The following is a 16,828-nucleotide window of genomic DNA, read 5'->3' on the forward strand; positions in this document are numbered from 1 at the left end:
TTCACACAAAAATCATGCACAAGTGCTTCTGGCAGCTTTATTCATAATCACCCAAACGTCTTCTACAGATGAATGGATGATCAAACTGTGATACACCCATGCAAGGGCAGATAACTCGGCTATCAAAACGAATGAACTATTAACACACAACTTGGATGAATCCGAACGAAATGCATTAGGCTAATGATAAAGCCACATTCAAAGGCTACAAAACACATAACCATATTTATGCCATTTATGTGACATTCTGGAAAAAGCAAACTATAGGGACGGAAAACAGGGGCTACAAAGGAACATGAGGGAATTTGAGGGGTGTCAGATCTGTTCCGTATCTTGAATTGTGGATGGCTACAGTCTCAAGGAACTCTACACTGAAAAGAGTCATCTACTGTTTGCAATTATACCTGTTTCTAAAAAACACAGAAATTATCATGTATAGAAGGAAATACTTATATTACTTTCTGGACAATTGAGTCATATTCTAAAATTGATTAATGTTTAAGTAAAATCTATAAAAGTCAGTTCACTAGCAATGAAACTATAACAAAATAACAAGACGTCAATTTACATGGCTTACGTACATGTGCTGCCAACATAGAGAAATAATACCATCATTTGACAAATTGTTTGGCATGCTTGCTGTGTCAGACACTGTTTTAGGCACTTGGACATGGCAGGGAATACAACAGGTGAAGCCCATGCTCTGGGGGCTTTAGTATCACATTCTGGGGCAGAACCAACATGGTGAAACATAGCTGGTTCCTTCTAAGTATGGCATAGTATCCACACAGGCATCAATACCAAGTAAAATGGGCTGACAAAAAGCATGCTGTCCAATAGTGTGGTGTGAAACTTCAAGATCTGAAACTTCTAGCTCTGAAACTTTCTTGAGAGCCTGGAAAAGAAACTGAAACCACCGAATAAAAGTTTAGAAGAAAGGGAAAAATACTATTCACAAAAAGTAAACATTAATAAATGTAAGTATATGCAGGGTCTTGAGCAGCAGAGTATGAAATTCTAATCGTGGTGTGTTGTGTGGGTTCAGGAGTTAGATAGTACATATTAGTCAAATTATGTTAATACAGACTACCTGATTTCAGATTTCAATGTAGATTGAGCATCCCTAGTCTGAAAATCTGAAATCTGCAATGTTCCAAAGTCCAAAGCTTTCTGGGCGCTGACATGACATTCAAAGACCCTCACTGGAGCATTTCGGATTCTGGATTTTTGGATTAGGGATGCTCAACCATTAAGTATCTACAAATACTCCAAATCTGAAAAAATTCCAAAATCCAAAACACCTCTAGTGCCAAGCATTTCGGATAAGGACTGTTCAAGAAATAACATTCAAACTTGTAGGTTTACAAAGTTGACACTGGTTTGGAACTATTGGCATAAGTGCATTTAAAGACTCCAGACTATAAACCAAACATTTAGGAGGGCTCCAATTACAAAGGAGCCTGGAGTTGGCATAATTATAGGCCTAAGTAATGACCGTGGAACACAGGCAGTCTGCCAAAGATTCGCTCTGTAGAGTCAGCCCACACTTACATAATGAACAACCCAAAGAGCCATTAGACTGAAATCCCAGTCAGAGTGAAATCATGTATGAATGACAATAGTGCAGTGTTCAGTCCAAGCCAGGATGCAGGCAAACCTCACAGTAGAGGACAAGAGATGAGTCTAGCAGCAAATGAGGCTGACAGTCTAAAGGGCCCTAGTTAGAAAGCAAGAGCACAGCTAGGTGGGGTGGCTCGCACCATACTCCCAACCCACGTTGGGAGGCTAGGATGGAGGATCACCTGAAACCAGGAGTTTAAGGCTGCAATGAGCTATGATTGTGCCACTGTGCTCCAGCCTGCGTTAACAGTGCGAGACCCCATCTCTAAAATAAATAAGTAAAGAAAGAGCTCAGGCTGGGTGAAGTGGCTCACACCTGTAAGCCAGCACTTTGGGAGGCTGAGACAGGCAAATCACCTGAGGTCAGCAGTTCAAGACCAGCCTGGCCAACATGGTGAAACCCCATCTCTACTAAAATACAAAATTAGCCAGGCATGGTGGCAGGCACCTGTAATCCCAACTACTTGGGAGGCTGAGGCAGGAGAATCGCTTGAACCCGGGAGGCAGAGGCTGCAGTGAGCCGAGACATTGCATTCTGCCTGGGTGACAAGAGCGAAACTCCGTCTAGGGGAAAAAAAAAAAGAAAAGAAAAGAAAAAAAGAGCTCAGCAAAAAGAGCACTGTAGGGCAGATCATATGTTAATGAAGCAGTACGGAACAGGGTCTCTGCTTCAGGTTACTCCAGGGTGGACTCTGGGGACAGATCACCTAAGGCTGCCCTATGAGACTACTGTGAGATGCGGAGAATGTCATGTGGTTAATTCTGGGCATCGTTCATGGGGCAGTAGAGGAGAAGGGGCAGAAGACATTCTTTTGTATTAGTTGCATTTTCTTAGCAAGTAAAACACATATTTTCAATTTACAAAACAGGTTTTAAAATCTGAAACATACGGTCAAACTATCATGACTGTATTTTTTTTAGATTAGAAAAAGCTTATTTTTTTTCCGATGATTAATGATGAATGGGATTTCTGCCCATCGGCTCCTAATTTTCCACCGACAGGACTGCTGCTCCTTTCCCAAAGATGAAGATTTGGGTTTTAGAGAAATTGTCTTAAGTAATTCTTTCTAATAAAACAAAAGAAGAGCTAATTTTGGGCTGACACGATGCCTGGCATGTAACAGTAAAACCATAAACGTAAATAAGACACTGTCATGGGGGAACCCTAGTGAGGATGAAGGGAACTCCGCCATCACTGCAAAGCACGTGAGCCAATGCTACCTGCCACCAGAGACCTGGCCAACAGATCAGAGGACACACAGCAGGTATAACCCTCACAGCTACCCAGAGGTCAATTCTGTCAGAGCATCAGTAATCCAGGGTCAGGACAGCTTGCTCCTATCAGAAGCAGAAGAGCCATAATCTCATGTTGTCCTTCCCAGCTCAAGTTCCCAGGACAAGCAGGACAACAGTGAAGGTCTCCAGAGCTCAACAGCTTTTGCTGAGACTGCTAGTCTAAGAGCCCCAGCTGAGTAAAATTCTCAAGGAGGAAAATGGCAGAAAGTATCCAAGGATAGTCAGTAAACTGGTGGGTTTTTTTGGCTTCAATGCTCCAGTAAATAAAGGCAAAATATTTAGAGCCTCATTCTAGGCACTGCATTTTTTTTTTTTTTTTGAAAGAGAGGCTGGAGTGCAGTGGCACAATCTCAGCTCACTGTAACCTCTGCCTCCCAGGTTCAAGCGATTCTCCTGACTCAGCCTCCTGAGTAGCTCGGATTACAGGTGCCTGCCACCACACTAGGCTAATTTTTGTATTTTTAGTAGAGACAGGGTTTCTTCATGTTGGTCAGGATGGTCTTGAACTCCTGACCTCAGGTGATCCGACTGCCTCAGCCTCTCAAAGTGCTGGGATTACAGGCATGAGCCACCATGCCTGGTCCTAGGCACTGCATTATATCTGAAAGCTGACAGAACTTATAAGTTTCAACATAGGACCAAATTAAATAGGTTGGCATGAAAAACTTCAACCTTGTTGCCTCTCGCTGGTCACGACATCCTATAACTAATACTTTACAAGAGAACCACTGGCCCTAGGCTTGTGAAGACACCTCAGCAGCCACTTTGGGATGTGAGGAAGAGTCAGGGAAGGCAGGGAGAAAACAGATATTCTCACTTAAAGTAGAACAGCTCTGCTTTTATCTGTTTATAAAATAAAGTATTTTAATATGTATTATTAAAATTGACATATTAGAATTTTATGTAAGACTTCATTTAATAAAAGGGTTTCGTTGCTTTTTTGGAAAATCTTTATCCTAAACAATGTTCATTTTATTGACCTATTTACATGAGGAAACAACCATTTTAACTTACCAGATGTAAGGTAAAATATATTTTCTATCACCTTGGGAAAGGCACTATTTCTCTGAGCCTGGATTTTTTTTCTGCCAACAAGTGACAGCACAAGCTCTCCATTACAGACAATAAAAAGCCCAAGCAGTTTTTTCATGGCTGCTCGCCATATAAACATGTCCATAAAGTGTTCTTGTAGATAAGTTAGAGGACAATAAGAAGTATTTTACAAAATTCCATCTTTACTTATTTATGTTTGTATGAAAATATCCAGGACATACTTTTTTCTTTTATTCGTGGTAATAAATTTAAGTTTTACCATTTTATAATTTTAAAATGTAAATATGGAGTTGGGGCATGGTGGTTGGGAGGCTGAGACCAGAAGATCACTTGAGCCCACGGGTTTGAGACCAGCCTGGGCAACATGTTGAAATCCCGTCTCTACAAATAAAAAAATAGCCAAGCGTGGTAGCACACCTGTAATCCCAGCTACTCGGGAGGCTGAGGCAGGAGAATCGCTTGAGCCTGGGAGGTGGAGGCTGCAGTGAGCAGAGATTGTACCACTGCACTCCAGCCTGGGTGACAGGATGAAGCTCTGTCTCAAAAAAACAAAAAAAAAGCAAATATATGTAAAAAGAGGAAGTGCAGTTTCCCAAAATGAGGTCTGTAAATAACTGATCTAGAAAATGCTCTGGAAAAAATTAAAAAGGATCAGGTTCCGAGGTCAACTGACCTTTCCCTGAGCTCTGGACAGCAAACAGGCAAGGTTTTCCTCTGAGTTTCGGCCATAGGGGCTTCTCGTGGGCGAGCCCCTGTCCGCAGGTGACGAGTGGACCAGGCACTTCCGAAGCGTCTGGCCTGTGTGCTCTCCGGGACGGGACGCAGGTCAGCTCACCTGGCCGATGGCTAACAAGTCAGTCTGTTTTCTGAACGTAAGCTAAAACCTAGAAAAATAACTGGTTGGGGTGTGGGTGTAGCCACATGCAGTAAAAGCACTGCCTGTCTGTATAACAACCACCTGATGGAAAAAGAAACGCGTGCAATGGGGAGCATTACGACGTCACAAACTCCAGTGTGGTTGAAATGAAAGCGGAAAGCAAATGGCAAACGGGCTTCCCCTTCCAGCTTTTCACAACCCTGCCTTGCTCACGGTCAGCCCAGAGCAAGAGCGGAAGAGAGGACTGGAAGGGAGGGAAAGGAGTGGGGAGCGAGGGCACCAGAGGCGTGGGAGGTTGGGGACAAAGGGGCAACAAGGGCAATGGCAGTCACGACTTCCCAGGATAGGGGACGGCTGGGACCGGCGGAAAGTCCGCGTTAGCTGGATTGGAAACCGAGTCCAGACAGAACAGATGGGCTCTGTTGCCTCCGGGTGGGGCACCAAGCGGGGAGCGGGGCCACGGGGCAGGGGACAGTGAAGCACCGTGCAGCGCCCACCAGCCTGAAGCGCCCACGAGCCTGCGCTACGCTGCTCCAGCTGGCCAGTGTGTGGAGGAGATGAGACCCTCGCCAAGAGACTAAGCGGCCACAGCAGGGTTGCTCACATACCCCCATATCGTTCACACTAGGAGGTTAACTGCCGTGAGATCTGCCTGCAGTCAGACAAAAACCTGTTATAGCTAAACGTTGCCCAGCGACTTCAGTGAGTGCCACTGACCCGGGCGCCTCCGCCCCGGGGTCCGGCAGCAGCACCGATTGCGCAGGAGGCGCCCTGCAAGCATCCTTTCCTGATCCGTGCTGCGGTTCCCAGGCGGTTGCAGCTGGCTCACAGAGACTGCGCACGCAAAACGTCTCCATGCCCTGCCATTCACCTTTCGACATACAGAGCCGCCTTCCAACTTTTAGTGATAAAACCCGGCGCCAAAACGAACACGCGATGTTACGTGTGTTACCTCTGCGCATGCGCTGGGCATTCCTCGCACTCCCGAACCTGGTGAACGCGCGGTGGGGACCCCAGGCTTCCGTGCTTTCGCTTTCCCAGAAGCTATGTGTCCTCAGTCTACATATTGTTACCTGGAAAATAATGTTTTCTCCTTTTTCCTTCCTTTGTTAACAGGCAGAAGGTGTAGGCTGCAGGTTTCGGGCCTAAGAGAGAGCATGGCTGGAGACACAGCATAGACTCCTAGATGAGCATAGACTCCTAGATGACATAACCGAGATGAGCGTCTGCGTCGGGGACTCGGCATTAGGAGGAGGCAGAGGAAAAGCCCACCACCGTGGCTGAGGGAGATCTGGCAAGCAGCTTGCAGGGGATGAAGGGTGTGCGGAACAGGCTGAGACCTGTCCAGTGCCGAAACACGCCGCTGTGGTCAAGCAGGCTTTGCCACTGCTCAGGCCCAGGCTCGTACAAGGTTTGCGGCAACAAACACCAAGTGGAGAACTGCATGAACACTTTTTATCGCATCCCAGTTTTCAGACAATCTCGGATAATTCTGAAAATGCTTCTTATGCATTACATAAGAGTTTAGGTTATGATTTAGCAGACAAGCTTTTCAGGAGGATTAGGTTATTAGCGGAAAAGAGCGCTACTTAAAAGTTTGGATGACTGTATTCCTAAAAGGTTCATACCTCTCCAAATTATCTTAAGATCTCTCCTAGCAAAGATTTAAATTTTTATACCCTGAGTCCTTACAACAAGCATTCACTACAACTGATCATTTACTAAGAATCCAGCAGGTTAAAGTACAATACTTAAGCTTAAAAAAAACCTAGCATTTTAGCTTTGCAATTTTTCTTCATAATAATGAACTCTCATATATAGAGTTTCTCCTTTTCTTTTCACAAGAAATTACGGGCATGCCAAATTCAGGTAGTACTGAGGTTCTTAAGGTAACGGTAACAGTGCCAGTGTATAAATTTCTTCTCATTGTAACCTGGCTATGCTGGGGCGTAAATCTCTTATTTACGTTTTTCACAACTATAATATTTAACAATGTCATTTTCATGAGTACATGTGCCAGAATTTAAGAATGTAAAACATTCTGAATTTGTAAAAACAAATGCATTAAATTTACACTACAGAAAGATTTACTGCAGGATTTTTCTAACCAGTAAGCTCCCCTACAGCGTTCCAAGACATAAAGTAATTTACAATGCATTTGAGTCCAACTTTTTGATCAAGAACACATCTACTGCACTAAACAAAGGAGTTGCACCAATACCAAAATCACCCTCGGCTCTCAGGGCCAAAAACGCTGTCTGCTCTGTATGTTCTCCTTGGTCGCTGACTCTCCTTCCTCCAAGTAGACACAGACAGTGGGCACATATTTGACAATCGGTGAAGCATCTGACAAGCACTCATTATGCCATTTGGAGGGTGTACTAATGTAACTAGCGTTGTGGCACACAAAGGGCAGTTCTAAGGGTGAACAGACCTTGGAGCGTGGAAAAAAACTTGACAGTGCCACCACCTATTACTGCGGTCCCTACGAGGTGTTGGAAGCTAGGATAAGTGTCTTAAAACATGATCTCATTTAATTTTCAAAATACAGCCTTTGAGTAGTATCATCTCTATCCTACAGATGAGAATTAAGACCTGGAGAAGGCACACAGAATCCTAGATTTAGGAATAAAAAGACGCAACTTCAAATATTTGCTCTCATCTGAACCACAAAATGGGGAAAACACCACCTCTTAACAGTGTATGGAAGGATTAAAGCACTCTGGGAGCTGGAAAAAGCTGTCCTAGTCTACCTAATTATAAAACAGTGTTAGTTAGGTATTTCCATGGGAAATTTAATCTTTCACTGGAAGTATGGAATTAGGGAATTTTTAACACAATTCCTGATTATCTCATACCATACACAGGTCTTTGGAAAGAGAAGTCAAGTTTTTAAGCCAGGCGTGGTGGCTCATGCCTGTAATCCCAACACCAAATTTGTCAGGCCAAGGCAGGAGGATTCCTTGAGGCCAGGAGTTTGAGACTGACCTGGGCAACATAGCATGATTTCATCTCTATTTTAACAAATACTTAAAAAAGAAGTTTTCTATCCAAGGGGAAGGATGCTTAGGGAGAAGGTGCCCCAACAGCAATGCTGCAAGCTTGGAGAAAGGGTCTATATTTGCGATGAGCCACAGGAACTAGGATGAAGACCATGGAAAAGCAAACCTTGGAAAATTTCCTATCATATTCCATTCCCGAATCAGACAGGAAACCATATTTATAGGAATTCTGGAATCTCTACTCCCAATTTATTTGAATCATGATCTTAGGAATGACTATTCTAAAGCAAACACAAGTAATGGAGGGTGCAATGTGTAGCTCTGGGGCTATGTCAAAATAAGAATAAATCTTACCAACATCTGTCTGGAATCGATACCCAGAATATTATTTATAATTATGAAGCAAAACCCGTCATATGCCTACAATACCATAGTTTCCCCTTTCTGATCAATGCATTTATAAAACTAGCAGTCTTACGCATTTTTAAAAATGTTTTAAGGCTTCCACTCATCATTTAATAAAGTTTTTGAGCACCTATTAAGTGGCGAGTACTGCCAGGCCCAGGAATACAAAGATAAACAAAACCAAATATTTTAATTGAGTGGACTAATAGAACAAAGTCACTACAACAGAAGGTAATCAGTGCAATGACAGCAGTATACACACAAAGTATTTGTAAACTATTGCCAGTTACTACTAAATTATAGAAAACATTCCCATGTTATTCTGTTCACTTTGTTTCCTTTGCTGTGTAGAAGTTTTTTAGCTTGATGTGATCCCATCTGTCCATTTTTGCTTGGGTTGCCTGTCCTTTTAAGGTATTGCTCAAGAAATCTTTGCCCAGACCAATGTCCTGGAGGATTTCCCCAATGTTTCTTTTAGTAGCTTCATAGTTTCAGATCTTAGATTTAAGACCTTAGTCCATTTTGTCATTCCCATGTTATTCTGTCTTTTCCTGACAATTAGACTTGATATTCCATTATCCCATCATAATCTAATTTTCGTTAGTTACTCTTTTTGTAATTCTGCTTATAAGAAATTTTCTAAAATTTAAATATTAAAATTAGGATTTTTTATAAGGCTATGGGTGACAAGAGTTGTTGCTATAACAGAAACTGAAGCACACATTTCTAAACAACTCATGTCAAAAAAATAATGGAAATTACAAGATATTTTAAGTTGTACAATAATAGAAAATACCACCAATCAAATGTTGTGGGACACAATTTTCAGACATGGCAGTGGAGCATTATCTCGGGGTCCTCTGACATTCCCACAGTGCATGAGGTTACTAAACCATGAAACCTCATCAGGGTCCTTTGGAGCAGTGTCTTCTCCCAGAATCTAGGTGAAGTGATCCTACTTCCACTCTCCTCTCCAGCAGGACGTGTGGAGGGTTACAAGGGTTTGCTTTACAATAATTCACTCATCTATTAAAAACAAAAAGAAACTTAAGGTACGAAGTACTACTTTAGAGTAGTACTTAGTGCGAAATGTCTGCATTTTTAAAAAGGAGGCTACAATTCAATATGCTAAACAGCCAACTTACAAAGTTAAAAAAAAAAACAAAAACAGAATAAACCCTAAGAAAACAGAAATATTTTGGAAAGACAGTCAACCTAAGTCACATTAAAAAACTGCTCTTGCTGCCAGATTAGATGAGGATGAACAACTATAAACACCTGGTCAATCAAGTAAACGAAACAGTCTACAGGACACAGATTGCATCCCAAACGTCTACAAGTTCTTGTTCACTAGGTTTACATTGCCTATTCCTCATGACTGAGACCAGCAGCGCATGGTGGGCACTTAGTTTAATACTTGATTTTCAAACTAGATTCTAATGCTTACTTTTCAAAACTAGATTCTAATGCTTAGTTTTCAAAACTAAGTTCGATGAAGCTCCAGAAGGCCCCCAGCTTCTCACTTTTCCCCCTAGATGACTATACCCTACTTTATGCTCCTTCATACACCACAGATGCTCTTATTTGAGCACTTGATCATCTTTTTAATCATCTCTCATTTTATATATTTGCCTTTCTCTATTAACTTATAACCCTCATGAGATCAACAGACATTGGTTGAATGAAGTTGATTAAATAATATAAAAAAGAATGGGACTGATCAAAATGTTAATATGAAAAGGTATCCAAGATAAAGGTACATTATTAAGCAAAAGAACAAGTTGCGTGTGTGTGCACACGTGTGTCTGGAACAGTACACAAACCATCAGTGAATACGTCCAAGGGCAGAACAGGGGGTCAGGAAGAGTAGGAGACTTGACTTTTCATTTTACCTTCTTCTGCAGCATGTTACTTTTTTTTCTTTCTTTTTCTGAGACAGAGTCATGCTCTGCTGCCCAGGCTGGAGTGCAGTGGTGTGATCTTGGCTTACTGCAACCTCCACCTCCCAGGTTCAAGTGATTCTCATACCTCAGCCTCCCAAGTAGCTGGGATTACAGGCGTGCACCACACCCAGCTACGTTTTCTGTTTTTAGTAGAGATAGGGTTTCGCCATGTTGGCCAGGCTGGTCTCGAACTCCTGGGCTCAAGTGATCTGTCTACCTGAGCCTCCCAAAGTACTGCAATTACAGGCATGAGCCACCACACCCAGCCGGGATATTATGTTTTTAACATGTCATGTATTATATTTTTTAAATGCTTCAACTATAATTTTTTAAAATCATTTTGTCAATATTTTTTCTTAAAAAAAAAGGTCAATTTTAAATCTAAGTATAACTTAGGTTTCTCTGGTGTCCATAGAATCAAGCCATTTTCAGATGCTTCCACAACTAAGATACTGAAAAGAACAATAACAGAATCAGCATATATTCAAAGTAGAAGACGTATCAGTCTCTTTTTATTGAAATATCTCAATGTTATTCACAGCACTACTAGGAAATGAATAACATTTTTATATTACAAATTCCTCCATTTTGCATAAAAATGGCCAATCCTAGGGAGGCAGAATAATAGTGCTCGATGGACATGCTTTGAACTGGAACTGATCTGAGTTGGAATCCAGACTCGGTCATTAGTCGGGTGAAGTTCTTCAACTTGTCTAGTTGGGTTATGAAATTCTTCAACTTGTCTAAGCCTCCATTTCCTCATTAGAAAAATGAGAGTGGTATTGCCTGGCTGTCAAACCCTACCCAAGAACCTCTGCTGGAACATAAGCTTGCCTTATGTGCTTACAATGACAAACACGTTTCACTTGAATCACTCATGACCTCAAGCCTGGGATAGTACTGCTTAGAATCAGGCTAAAGTAGGTGGCAGCCACCTCAAGCAACCCAGGAGAATTGTAGGTGTAGTGCTCTGGCAGGCCCATAGGTAAGTCAAATCTTTGGTAACTGAATCTTTACTGTCACTGTTGAGATGTACGGAGAAAAGAGGAAACGTGTATGCTATCAGCTCCACTGCAGCCAGCTAAGGGTGAGGAGGGTAGGAGAGAATGGCCGCTTCTCCCACAACCACAGTGCGAACTAGAAGTGACATATGCACTGCCTGCGGTCAATGAGGCCTCCTGGAGGACCAGACAGCAAGGGTCCTGCTACATGGGGCTTGGAAAGCAGCCATGACAGTGCTGGCTGCCTACTCCACCTGCCCTGAGTCACAGATCATGGAGTCTAGCACATGAGTCATGGGCACCCATGTCAGAGATTTTTGTCAATTGATTAATTAGTTTAGTAACTTTCTCTTTTCTGTTGCCTTTTTAAAAAATATAGCAATGCTTTTCTTTTATATTCACCATATAATGTTTCCTTTAAAATGCATGTAAGTGTAAAAAGTGACTGAAGGTTGAGAGAAGCTGCCTTCAGCCATCAATTGCAGATTCTGTTCCTGATACTAGCATCAGAAGATGTAGTCTAGAGGGACAGAGCTGACTCTGTCTTCAACTCTGAGACCCGCAGGAAGTGGTCCTGGCTGTGGATGACTTCTGCTGGGGCAACTTTATCATTCCATTGCTTGCCTCTTTTCTAATGTACTTTTCATTACTTGTATCATATTTATTTATTTATTTATTTATTTTGTTTTTTTGAGATGGAGTCTCGCTCTGTCGCCCAGGCTGGAGTGCAGTGGCCGGATCTCAGCTCACTGCAAGCTCCGCCTCCCGGGTTTACGCCATTCTCCTGCCTCAGCCTCCTGAGTAGCTGGGACTACAGGCCCTGCCACCTCGCCCAGCTAGTTTTTTGTATTTTTAGTAGAGATGGGGTTTCACCGTGTTAGCCAGGATGGTCTCGATCTCCTGACCTCATGATCCGCCTGTCTCGGCCTCCCAAAGTGCTGGGATTACAGGCTTGAGCCACCGCGCCCGGCCTCGTATCATATTTAAAACCACAGAAGATATCTCAGCATCCCAGCTAGAGTAACATTTCTGAAGAGAATGTGCTAACTTGTTAATGAAATAATGAATACTAAAGTTAAATGCATACAGTCTCCTGTCACTGCCCTCCCACTGTTATTTTGAAACATTTTTAAGCTCCAGAAAAGTTATGAAACTATAAAGTAGTGGAAAAATCGGAACCGTCATACAGTGCCGGTACACTGTGAAGTGGTGCAAGACACTTTGGAAAATAATTTGGCAGCTCTTCAAAAAGTTAAAGTAGCTCAGCAAAATCCACTCCTAGGTATATACCCAAGAGAAATAAAAATATCCTCTCACATAAAAACTTGTACTACAAAGTTCATAACATTATTAATAGCGAAAAGGTAGAAATAACTCCAATGTCCATCAAGAGATGAGTGGTTAAACAAAATATGATCTATCCATACAATGGAATATTATTCAATCATAAAAAGGAATGAGGAACTGACACATGCTATGACAAGCATGAACACCGAACATTACTCGAACTAAAAGAAGCCTGTCAGTCAAAAGGGTCACATATGGTACGATTCCATTTATATGAAATGTCAAGAATATGCAACTCCAGAGACAAAGTCGATTTGTCACTGCCAGGGGTCAGGAGGGAGAGGGAATGAGGAGTGACAGCTAATGGGTTCAGGGTTTCTTTTTGGGGTGAAAATGTTCTAGAATTAGATCGTGGTGATGGATGCGCAACTCTGCAAATACATTAAAAAACTACTGAATTGTATACTTTCAAAGGGTACATTTTGTATTTTAAATTATCTCTATAAAGCTGTTATTTTTAAAAAAGAATACAAAGGCCCATGTAGCTTTTAACTTCATTCAGCAATTGTTAGTATTTTGCCACATTCACTTTCTCTTTTTCTCCTATACACACATGTGCAGAAACATATGTGCACAGTCATGGCTGGACACTTTGACCCTAAATACTTCAGCATGTGAAGTATTCTCCTATATAACCAAAATATTACGCTGGAGAAATTCAACACCAATACACAACAATTATAGTCCATATTCGAATTTATATTTTATCAGAAATTAAGCATTCTATTTGGTTCTCATGTCCCTTTAGTCTTTTAGTCTAGAAAACTTATCTCGCCTTTATTTTTTGACATTGATATTTCTGAAAAAACCACGCTACTTGTTTCACAGAATGTCCCTCAATTTGGATATGCCTGATTGTTTCCTTATGAACTGACATGGATTAAACATTCTTGGCAGGAATACTACACAGCTGAGTTGTGACTTTCTCGGCACATCATGCCAAGGGGTACCCAATGTCAGTCGTCTCATTAGTTGTGGTGGTAAAGTGGTGTTCATTGTTGTGCTTGGCTAGAGTGTGACTACCAGATTTCTCCATTATAAAGGTAGCTTTTTCCCTTTTGATTTTTTGAGACGGGGTCTCACTCTGCGGCCCAGGCTGGAGTGCAGTGGTGCAATCTCGGCTCACTGCAGCCTCTGCTTGCCGGGTTCCAGCGATTTTTCTGCCTCAGTCGCCGGGGTAGCTGGGATTACAGGCGTCCGCCACCACGCCCGGCTAATTTTTGTATTTTTAGTAAAGACGGGGTTTCACCATGTTGGCCAGGCTGGTTTCGAACTCCTGATCTCAGGTGATCTGCCCGCCTCGGCCTCCCAAAGTGCTGGGAATACAGGCGTGAGCCACCGCGCCAGGCCGGCTTTTTCCCTTTGTAATTAACCATCAAAGGGATGACCATTTGAGCTTGTGTAAATACCAGGTTTCCCCAGTTGTCTTTTGCCCAAAAGTTTCAGCATCCATCCAAGACCTTTGTCTGGTACTCTGTNCGGGAACCCGGGAGGCGGGGCTTGCAGGGAGCTCAGATCCCGCCACAGCACTCCAGCCTGGGCGACAGAGCAAGACTCCGCCTCAAAAAAAAAAAAAAAATTCCTCAGGGTGACTCATTCTGATGTAGAGTAAGGGTTGAGATTCCCCGAGTCAGAGGAACCTTACAACACCCTCATTTGCAAATAAGGACACTGAGGCCCAAGGAGATTGAATGACTGGCCAATGTCAAAAAAACCTGTGAATGGCAGAGTCAAGACTTTATTTGTTTATACTTGCATTTTAATAGCCAATCCTTTATCTCAGTCGAAGAATAAACCAGAAAAAGGAGTAACTTCGTGGTATGTTGTTAAAAGTGACTGCCACTTAATATATGCTGCCGCCAGACACACCCATTACTGCTTCCAAGGTTAGTTTTAGCTTTCGTTCATTAGACCTTTGCGGTCACCTTACGAGAAAGGGAAAGGGGGGTCTGGTCGTCAACTCCTCTGCCCTCAGCGCTCACTGCGGGAGCTCAAGCCTGAGGGCCCAATGCCCACCGCCGGGTATTCAAGGGGCCAGATGGTAAGAGCTGCAGCCCCGGAGCCGGGCGCCTGCCCTGCACGTCCCGCAGATGCTTCGGCGGCGCCTCCCGCGGGGCCCCTCGCAGGGCAGGCCAGCCTCGCGCGGGAAGCACCTGGCGGGGACGCACCTGGCGGGAACGCACCCACCTGGCGGAGACGCACCTGGTGGGACAGCCCTGCCCCGCCTAGGGACGCGGGACGTGTGCAGGGCGATGGAGACAGCGGAACCTGCAGACCCGCCCAATCCCACCTCCACCCCCCAGCCCCCACTTACCCCGGCGTGATAAACTTTATTCGCTCTTTTAATCTTGATGTCCAGGGCCGTTCCCATCTCCAATTCTCCACAACAGCCACTTCCGGCTGCGCGTAACCCCAGGGAAACAAGGGGCGCCTCGCCCCTCTGTTCTGGGCCCCGCCCCTTTCCCCCTCTCAGCCGGCGGAAGCTCACGTGACCTCGCACCTACGTCACACACACTCCCTAGCTCTGAGAGGAGAACGCCCCACGCCTTCCTCCTTCCGGCACAGGAGCGGGCCTTAGTGCGGGGAGAAGAGCTGTCACTCTTCATCCCGCCCCCTCCGGGCGTGAAAGGCGGGACCAAACTTGCCCCACCCGGAATAGTCTTATGCCGGAAATGCTCCTTTTCTTTCTGGGTTAGCTGAGGGAGGGAAGAACTCTCCGCTCTCCCGGCGTGCCCCGCGGCCGGGGGCGGGACCGAGGCCGTCTCTCCGACGCAGCCTGCACAGGAAGCTTGATGCTCCCGTCAGGCTGTGCGGCGCAGAGGGGTAGCACTGTGGATTTGTCTTTCTGGAGGTTATAACTTGGGAATGCCTGTCCTCCTCAAATGTCCTTAATCTCAACTGTAACCCTCTACCGCTTTCTCCCTGGGGTTCTGAAGAGCCGGGGCCCCCTTGTCTGTCCGTGGCCAGGCGCCGTTCCCTGCCTTTCCCACTGGAACGGTTCCGGTCACCCTCAGGGATGCAGCCCCTGCGCGCTCGTCCTGCAAAGCGCTGATCGGCTGGCGGCTCGGCTGCCCAGCGTCCCAGCGCCAGCCGGGCCTAGGGCCAAGGTCTCGGGAAGCGCCAGGTGACCTCGCTCCGCTGGGAGCCGCGGCATTGGGTCACCCGCCGGCCGGGCTCCTCAGGCCGCGAGGGATTGTGGGTGTTCCCCAGGCGCATGTCCTGGAACCGGGTATTAAATATTCAGGTCCGTGCGCCCCGCGCTAAAGGGTGGAAAGGCACGGCCCGCAGGCTCTGGGGCTTGGAGATTGATTCCAAATGAAGGACTGGAAGCTGAAGTGAATCTGCCTATTCTTATTCCCAGCAACAGCTGACCCCAGATATAGTTTGTGGGGGTGGGGGGCGTTACTGCAGGGCAGGGCCATGCACTGTTAACATACTTCGTTGACTGAGTTAAAATCTCTTGTAAATGTTATAAATGAGGATTTTGCCAGTAAGCAGAAGGTCTGATTTCATTTTGGCGTGATTTAATTAATGCAGTGAAAAGTGCTTTTTGTTTAAATTCTTTGCTTTTTGTTTATTTGATTCTGATAATTGTTTTTAAAAGTGCATTACTTTTGGGATGACATCAGAAATTATTTGTACAACGATTGCAAGAATTAGTATCATGAATGCCTCCCTCTTGAGAATATAAAATGTTTTACAGGCCAGCAGTGATGGTACTGCAGCTACAACTGCTTTTGAAGGTTAAGAAATGGTATTTTCAAATATTCAGGTCTTGGTTTGCAGCTCCTCTCTGCCCTCAGGGCTTTGGTCTCTGCCTTGAATGTTTTCCTGGCAACTCAAACTCAGCGATTTTAGAACAATTCATTAGGGACTTGAAAATCACAGTCTAGTCTATTAGAATTCAAGAAGTGGATCCCTTTCCACTAGACTCACCCATCATTTTCAAATGGTAAAAAATCAATCTCAGTAGACACTGCAGAGAAACAGAAAAAGAAACACATGTATCCACATTGTATACTTGTTTTTTTTTGTTTTGTTTTTGAGACGGAGTCTCGCTCTGTCGCCCAGGCTGGAGTGCAGTGGCGCTATCTCAGCTCACTGCAACCTCTGCCTCCCGGGTTCAAGCGATTCTCCTGCCTCAGCCTCCCGAGCAGCTGGGACTACAGCCATGCGCCACCATTCCCAGCTTATTTGTGTATTAGTAGAGGTGGGGTTTCACCATGTTGGCCAGGCTGGTCTCTATCTCCTGACCTCGTGATCCGCCCGTCTCGGCCTCCTGAA

At 44.3% G+C, this 16,828-nt stretch overlaps 1 protein-coding gene across 2 annotated transcripts in view; it reads right to left on the reverse strand.

Moving 5' to 3' along the window:
* Positions 1-15,744, reverse strand: part of VPS26C (VPS26 endosomal protein sorting factor C) — a 44,894-nt gene extending 29,150 nt beyond the window's left edge. The window contains exon 1 of one of the 2 annotated variants that reach the window (XM_017894615.1): positions 14,859-15,744. In XM_017894615.1, coding sequence (XP_017750104.1) covers positions 14,859-14,915 — 57 coding nt within the window. In that variant the 5' untranslated portion in view covers positions 14,916-15,744. Of the gene's footprint in view, positions 1-4,642; positions 4,736-14,858 lie in introns of those variants that run through there. The other variant, XM_017894616.1, reaches the window with a different exon arrangement.
* Between the last annotated feature and the right edge of the window lie 1,084 nt (positions 15,745-16,828).

The sequence above is a fragment of the Rhinopithecus bieti genome, unplaced genomic scaffold, assembly GCF_001698545.2.
Source record: "Rhinopithecus bieti isolate Rb0 unplaced genomic scaffold, ASM169854v2 scaffold_25394, whole genome shotgun sequence".
Classification (NCBI taxonomy): Eukaryota; Metazoa; Chordata; class Mammalia; order Primates; family Cercopithecidae; genus Rhinopithecus; species Rhinopithecus bieti.